The 8282-nt window shown below is 36.4% G+C and overlaps 1 protein-coding gene across 1 annotated transcript; it reads right to left on the reverse strand.

The window, feature by feature from the left end:
- Window positions 1-5897: 5897 nt before the first annotated feature.
- On the reverse strand, window positions 5898-7053 carry LOC139431012 (uncharacterized). Its single transcript, XM_071198573.1, has 2 exons — window positions 6949-7053; window positions 5898-6883 (listed from the first exon to the last, which is right to left on the reverse strand). Coding segments are annotated over exons 1-2 (900 nt in total). The 5' UTR covers window positions 6950-7053; the 3' UTR covers window positions 5898-5984.
- Window positions 7054-8282: the final 1229 nt, after the last annotated feature.

Raw genomic sequence — 8282 nt, forward strand, 5'->3', positions numbered from 1 at the left:
AAGTTAACTTGAAAAAATAGAAGGAGCTATAGGAATGAAAAACACAAGATTAAAAACAATATATGTCAAGAAAGGAGACTATACTTACCAGAAAAAAGTTGCTGAAATTACGATGTTAAAAACTGATCGGTCTAATCGAACTGATCAGCAGTAAGCTCCTGTAGGAATTGGGAAAAAAATATCAATTTAACATAACAAACAAATAAACAAATTGTACTCACAAAAACAAAGTAGAACGAGCTGTCATGATGAAATAAAGCAAGAATATATTATATAAACATGGAAGTAGAAAAGGTTACTTACCAAATAAAACACAGCAAAAAAAGAGAAAGCTGAATGAGCAAGGATGTCTAGGAGTGGAAAAAACAATTTTAAATATTATATAAACATGCAAAACAAATATAGTTTTACTCACCAAAAAAGAGAAAGTTGTAGAAAGAGCTGTAGTGATGGAGAGAAAATGAACGTTATATAAACATGATAATAAAGAAGGTTGTACTTACCAAAAAACTGAAGAACACAAACACTTAAGTGACTTTCAAAGGCTGGGAGGTGCCTTCTTATACTAGAGTAATGAAGGGGGGCGTGGGGTGGGGCGTGACAAGGGGGAGGAGTGGGGAATGGGCGGAGTTAGAGTGGGGGTACTTTTTTTCTGGCTCTACTTTCCTGGCAACCGGGGGGGGGGGGGGGGGGAATTTTAGATTTCCCCCACTCCCATCCCCACTCTTCCATCTCCACTTTGGGAGGAGCCTGAGGAGGAGCATGGGAGGAGCATAGGAGGAGCTTCAATAAACAATCCTTTTCCCTTTTTCTTTTCTTTTTTTTTTTTTTTTTTTTTTTCTTCCTTTTTTTCCCCTTTCTTTCTTCCTTTTTTTCTTCCAATTTAATACTTTTTCAATGTACAACCCAAGTCATACCAACCCAACCCAATGTATACATACCATGTATTCATTTAGATTAACTATTTTTTCTTTTAAATTAAAACAACTTTTTACACTTTTTACAATCTTTTATTATTATTAATTTACAATCTATAACTGACAATGTTTATATACTAAACCATACATAAAGAACAATCCTTTCTTGCCGATGGTGGACCATCAATATGCGTTTCCCAATGAGGCAAATTATAATGTTCAAAACAGGGCAGCTTGCTTTGTAATCGCTCATCGTTTCTATACTTCAACGGTAATTTAAACCAAACCGCCGCCAAATCTAATGGCTTTACTTTATTGATATAATAATCGATTGGTAAATAACATAATTCGTAGTTTTTAATATTCGCAAAAGATAAATCAGATTCGTATCTTTCCATAATATCCCACACTTTATTAATTATAAAAGTTGAAAGTCCCAATCTGGTAACTAACCGCCAAAGACGTTCCATCTTGAACTGCTCTACCGCTACTACCCGTCTGCCTTTCTCAATTCGTTTACATATAGTTATAGATGTCTGAATACGTATGAAAATAAATAAAAAACATTCGATAAGGAGCACATACTTGGTCTCTTTTTATGATAGGGACACATCGGCGCACCAACCTCCAATTTGCATTCATTTTCCGGCAATTCTTTTACCGGTATTGTTAAAATTCTTCTTAAAAATGTAGCTTTCTCACGTCCTTTTACGTACGCTACTTTTGTCGAACGACACAAATAATAAACGATCTCATCGAAACGAGACGCAGGAACAAACCCGTCGTTCCAATCAATACAATGATGATGACTCATTAACCAATTCGCCGTATTGCGAAATTTGGTAGATAGTGAAGAAAAGCTTCGACTAGGTTGAAACACGTAATGACTTATACAATGATTACTGTCGTAAGAAGCCAGTTCCTTTGGGATAAATTCTTCATCGTTTATCGTGAAACCTTGAATGTCCAAAATAATAAAATCCCTTTGAAAAACCATAATATCCATAATATACCACTATATGCAAACGTTTCCTTCGATGTTTAGAGATACACTAAATGACGTTGCTTCAACAGTACCACTATATTAATTGCTTAACCATTTTCGTAAGAGGCGAATACACAAATGCTCTGTCATGCAGAATTAATGCGTAAGCTGTCGTACCTTCCGGAATTGGATTTTTCGTTGAATACTCGATTTTTATTTCTACTCCGCTTTTATGTATTGCTTCCTGTTGATACGTGCAATCGATTCCAATTAACGGCGCGTAAGTTTTAAATTCTTCCGGTGAAAACAAAGGTTCGCTTTCTTGATAGTAGTATGCTTGCTGAAATCTTGAATACATATCATACAAAATCGCATAGTGATTGTTATCAAAATCCACATTCAAATTATCGTACGGAAAACGTTCTCCATTCAAGAAAACGGTTACGTTCGTTAAGTTTATATTATCAAATAATGCCATGTTTCCTTTAAATATACCCTTTCGATTTGTTTGAAATCCGATGATTATAAATCTAGGCGTTTCCAATTGTGGAGCAGTTTTGACGGCCCAAGATTGCTTCGTAGTTTGAGGTAATTGAGGGTACTCGTGTATTTCCCACGATCGAAAAGGAACGTGAATGTCTACGTTTCTTTCTGATAGTTTTGTTAATGCCAACTGTTCGCGTAATCCCACCGCCACGTGAGGAACTCTCCATATAATTTTATTAATGATCAATTTCAATTTTTCGTCGTTCGGAGCGGCTGCTGGTTGAAAGATGACGTCCGTATCATCGTGTCCGCGAATTAGCACAAGTTCCTGTCGAACGTTCATCATGATCTTTCTGAAATCTTCTGCGAATCCTAGCAACGTTTTTAGCGGAACGCTAAGACCGAAATTTCCATTTTTATCTAAAGCCTTTGCAACACCCGCTATATCATCTTTCCAAGGTTTTATGTGCCAACCGGCGTTCTCTAATTTCACCACCTCGTTCTGCGTAGATGAGAAATAACCCTTCATGCATGAGCTTATACCGACGTTCCGCACACCATCAACATGTACTCCGTTAATAAGATATCGAATATCGCTAAACATAAATGCAACGGGATTGTTAACCAATTGCCCCGTTGCGCTGGCATCTTTTGTTATACTTCCGTCCGCGGCTAACTTACGAACGCTACCCTCGACGTATAGATAACTCTCGCTCGGTAAAGTATAATTATCTATTTCCGGAATTGAAATTCTAATTTCGTCATTGTTATCGAACGTGGTCGATCCAAACGGTTGATGCGAATGGAATTCATAACTTACGATAGAGTGATCTGTTTTTATCTTATCCGTTACTTTTAAAATGTCCATTACTTTAACACTTCGTATCCTAACTGAACTAAATACCTTCGATTGACTGGTGATAATCGATGAATGGATCGTCTTCTACTGCCGCTACGTTGACTGATGACGCGCGCTTTATAGTTTTCTCCATTAAACAATTTTCTCGCTCTGTCTCTTCTTGACCACCGCATTCTTTTGTTTTGATATAACACTGTCATAACGTTAGTCAAATTTAAATAATTCAATTTATCGATCTCAGGTGAACTCTCACTGTTATTTCTTCTTCTCTGAAGTCTACCAAGTTTCCGTCCTGATCAAGTATACGTACTGTTAAGCTACTAATCACGTTCGTTAAAACCGGTAAATAAATAGGTAGTTGTGGTGATTCGATTATTTTAAAACCTGCCGGAACGTTTGGGAAAAAATGATATAAAACGTGCACGGGAACTCCGTTATTATACGATCCCGTCACTAAATTACAATAAATTTGTAAGGCGTTCGTTTTATTTATGTTTACTACGAAATCGGATTCCACTTCCGTATCTCTAGGTAATATTTGAGGCTTGAAGCCAAGTAACGGCCCTATAGAATTATCGCATGCAAAATTAATTCGACGGGTACTTTTTATTAAAGAATGTTGTGTGTTATTATTCCCCTTAATCCTTATTACGACACTTTTAGCGTGTCTTTTGTCTAGCTGTTCATTCACGAACTCGGCAATATCATCAATATCGTACGTTCCAACAGGTACTATTATATTGTTTTTAAAATGTCCTGTCTTATCTTCGTATTGGATTACGTTGTTGTTTTTATTAACGTTTGCTAAACTATTAAACGTTTCGAAATTCAAAAGAGCCAACTCGTAACTACCAAATTCGTTCAAATAGATCGGAGGATTAAAATTACAAGTCAATTCAGATGACTTTCCAGTCAACGTAAATGTATATGTCGTGTGTATTGCTTCTTTCTCCATTACTTCTGAACGTCTAAACGTCTCTAGACTCTAATAGATCCTTTTATTACTTAGAAACTTCAGACACAACTGTCCGCAATTTTGATCTATTTCTCTTTGATATCGACAGTAATTATACTTTACTTGACCACCCCTACCGTCTGACAGCAAATATTGTTCAATTTCTAATGGCGGTCTTAAATCACCGTAACTGTCGAAATAGTATATGTCCTTGTCGTCTTTCTTATAGGCGACCCAATGAGTCCCTCGTCCTTTCAAGTTATCCAAGTTAACAATACCTCTTTCCTTCTTTTTAATCTTACTCGGGAGATTGTCTCTCATAAATATACCCCGAAAATGTGGAATTTTTAGTACTTTCGCAAACTTTTCCAACTCGACGTTAGTTAACGCACGACGAGGTATTCGAACTAGTTTTTTGAACTAGTGGTTATACCGCAACCTTTCTTATAGGGCTTATTGAAGTAACCTGTGCCGCCAACATTATTCCCCTTTCCTTCAATAAACAAACCGCAACCTTTCTTATATGGTTTTATATAAAATCCGCTACCTACGGCCTTTGCTTCCATAGCCTTGTTATGTCTTCGTTCTTCATCTAATTGCTCTCTAGCTGTTTTCGCGTTGTTTATAGTTCTTGCAATAGCGGCAGCACCACCGCCGATACTACCTAGGGCACCTAAAGCTGCGAACAGGGGAATTAAAGGTAAAAATCCTCCCGTTTTCGGAATTCGAATAACTCGACCTCTAGGTTCGGAAATTCTTTTTCTTATCTTTTTCAGAGCTCCGTACGCCGCTTTAACGTTTGTCAACAAATTCTTAGCACCTGATCTCGATATTGCGTTGCGAGCGAATCGAAGTGCATCTACAAAAGATATAGCTCCACCACGCTTTACACGCGTTCGGACTTTTTTTAAAGGTCGTCGACCCGTACGATTTCTTTTTCTACCTACGCCCATACCGACCGCTACTTTTGCTTTCATTAAGGCGGCAACTGCGGACGATGCCACTTTTTCTCCAAGAGTAGACTCTTTATTTCGTATTCGTTCTTTCGCTGCTTTATATAATGCTCTGTCTGCGTCGTGTCTAAATTTTAAATTTGAACTGACCGTATATGCTATATCGTGTTTCTTACACGCTTCGTCTAATGGATTCACGCCTCGATCTCCTCTCGATAATCTCTTTTCCAACTTGGTACCCGGTCCACAAAAATTATATCCTGGCAAATGAAGTTCTATCGGAAGTTTATCTATCAACTTGTTAAAAAATCCTCGACCAATTCGTTTGCCTGTCAAACGATAACTGTTACGATTAGGTTCTAACAAATTCATTTTATAATTTCACTCCTTCTTCCTTTTCTTCACAGTTAAAAACTAGAAATGAAGCTCTGCTGTTGTGCTTTAAGCTTTTATTCCTTTTAAATATTTTACAAAAACAGTTTTGCTCTTAATTTATACTTAAATCTATTAATATTATTATTATTATTCAGCTACACTTAAATCTACTAATACCTATCCTAAAAATTAATCGTTACTCAGTTAAAAACATTTCGATTACTCTACAATGCTAAAACGTTCTTGATATATGTTTAATCTATAATCTACATCTAAATATTTTTCTAATAACTTATTTACGTTTCTTATCCTAGTCTTAAATCTAATTCCGTCCAACATCTTTTCTTCCCAGTCACTTATCCTTGATTGTCTGTAAGCAAACGTCCAAGTGTGCATTCGGTACACTCTATTTTTCGATTCGCAAAACGTCACTTTTTTTTCCATTTTATTCACTTCACATCTTCATTAATGCGTGCAAATCTAAATCCAGTAATATCTTATCCATACCGTATACGAGCAGTTCTTTAGTTACGCACAAATGTTCACTTGGTGCACCGTTTGAAGCAACCAATATATTCGATTTTATATCACCTTGCATTGTTGATACCACATCGATCACGCTATCGTAATAATTTTTATATTCCATACACTTTAATACTTCTACCCTACTCGAAACTAAATCGCTAAGTTTCCACAATTCGTGTAACGAGTCGTAAGCCAGGTAAAATATTTCTGACCCCCTTTCCATTTTCAACACTTTTCGTACATTTTCTATCCATTGGCTGCTGCAGGTCACGCCGCTTACAACGAAATGTGGTGGTGTCGATAAATCACCAACAAAACTATTCATAATCAATTGTCTGCTATTAATCACATTTTTCCATTCGTCTTCGGTAAAAGTTATGCATTGTCCTTTTCCCATTAATCTTATAACCGGATCAAAATGTAGATTGGCAGACATGCCAACCGATATCCATTTCGTTCGACTTTTATTTAAATAATATGTACTCTCGGAGAATAATGGCGCTTGATTACCTTTTTGGAGATTATTTTTCACTGCTTCATTTAATACTACGTTACTTGTGAAAGGTAACTTTCCACAATTTTCTACATAATGTTGTTGATTGCTAGGAAATACGTACTCCGCTAAGTCGGAAGGCAACAAATTAATTCCATCGAATACCACATCCTTTTTTCTTTGATTATCACTTCCTAGCGACACATTTGTTGCAGTTGTCTCATTACAATTACCCTCCATTTTGATGTTTCGGGCAGGTTTTTTATTTTCACCCTTTTCAAATGAATTTACAGCAGCTCTCTTAGTTGGACATTTGGGGTTCGGTCTGGTTGCCACTAAACATCAATATTATTGTTTACATTAGTACATTATCTACTTGTATTACATTTGAATTACTTACTCGTTACGTTAAAAATCCTCTGTACTAAATGCACCAAAAATCTACACGATATTTTTAATATGTACTAAATACACAAAAACCTTACTCTGAAGCACAACACTCTGCGGTACAACTTCGACCAACGTTTGTATTTATAGCAATACATAAGGTTGCTGGTGGGGGGAGTAATATTTTACATCATTACCGAATATATCTATTATACATGTTCTAACATGTCATTATATCGTGAGACGTCAGACAAAACGCATGACAAATTTATTAAGAAGCTCTTAAAAAATATCTCGCAGGTGGATCATGACTCATCTACTACTAACAAGTTAGTTGACCTCCTCCTCAAACCTGTCCTCCCAAAAAATTTGCCGATTCAAGAACCTCCTCGCATATTCTTAAATACCTGTACACCTTTACATAATAAAATAAAAAATATCTCGCAGGTAAGTTATGACTCACTTGTTTGTATACCTACATGTCTCAAAACCGTATACCTTTGTGTATAATAATAAATTAAGAGATATATCGAAAACATTAACAGTTCATTGAGAAGCGTCGAAGGATAAACATAGTAATTGTTTTCATCTAGGTAAACAGGTTACATATAAAGATAAATTTTTAATAACATAACCTAAATAAAGATACATTTTTAATAAAGATAAATTTTTAATAATTTCGTCAAAATAACATGACCTTCTCAAGTTAATTGACCTCCTCCTCTCTTCATCGAATCTCCTCCGACCCTCAAAAGAATCGCCGATTCAAGAACCTCCTCTCCTCATCGAACCTCCTCTGACCCCCAAAAAATTTGCCGATTCAAGAACCTCCTCCTAGAACGCAGGTTCGAGGAGGAGGTTCTTGAATCGGCGAATCTATACTACTACCATATTTGTGATATTCAGGCGCCAAATGACATGTTGGAGCATGTTGGAGATAAAAAACAAAATGTGCCCAAAACGTGATATTATGACGTTATACGCCGTTCTGAGCCATGTTTGAACTTTCTATCATTTTTGGTTCCGATAATTCTGCTGACCATATTTGTGTTATTCAGGCGCCAAATGACATGTTGGAGCATGTTGGAGATAAAAAACAAAATGTGCCCAAAACGTGATATTATGACGTTATACGCCGTTCTGAGCTATGTTTGAACTTTCTATCACTTTTGGTTCCGATAATTCTGCCGACCATATTTGTGATATTCAGGGGCCAAATGTCATATTGGAGCATGTTGGAGATAAAAAACAAAATGTGCCCAAAACGTGATATTATGACGTTATACGCCGTTCTGAGCCATGTTTGAACTTTCTATCATTTTTGGTTCCGATAATTCTGCTGACCAT

The sequence above is a fragment of the Onthophagus taurus genome, chromosome 8 (genome assembly GCF_036711975.1).
Source record: "Onthophagus taurus isolate NC chromosome 8, IU_Otau_3.0, whole genome shotgun sequence".
Classification (NCBI taxonomy): Eukaryota; Metazoa; Arthropoda; class Insecta; order Coleoptera; family Scarabaeidae; genus Onthophagus; species Onthophagus taurus.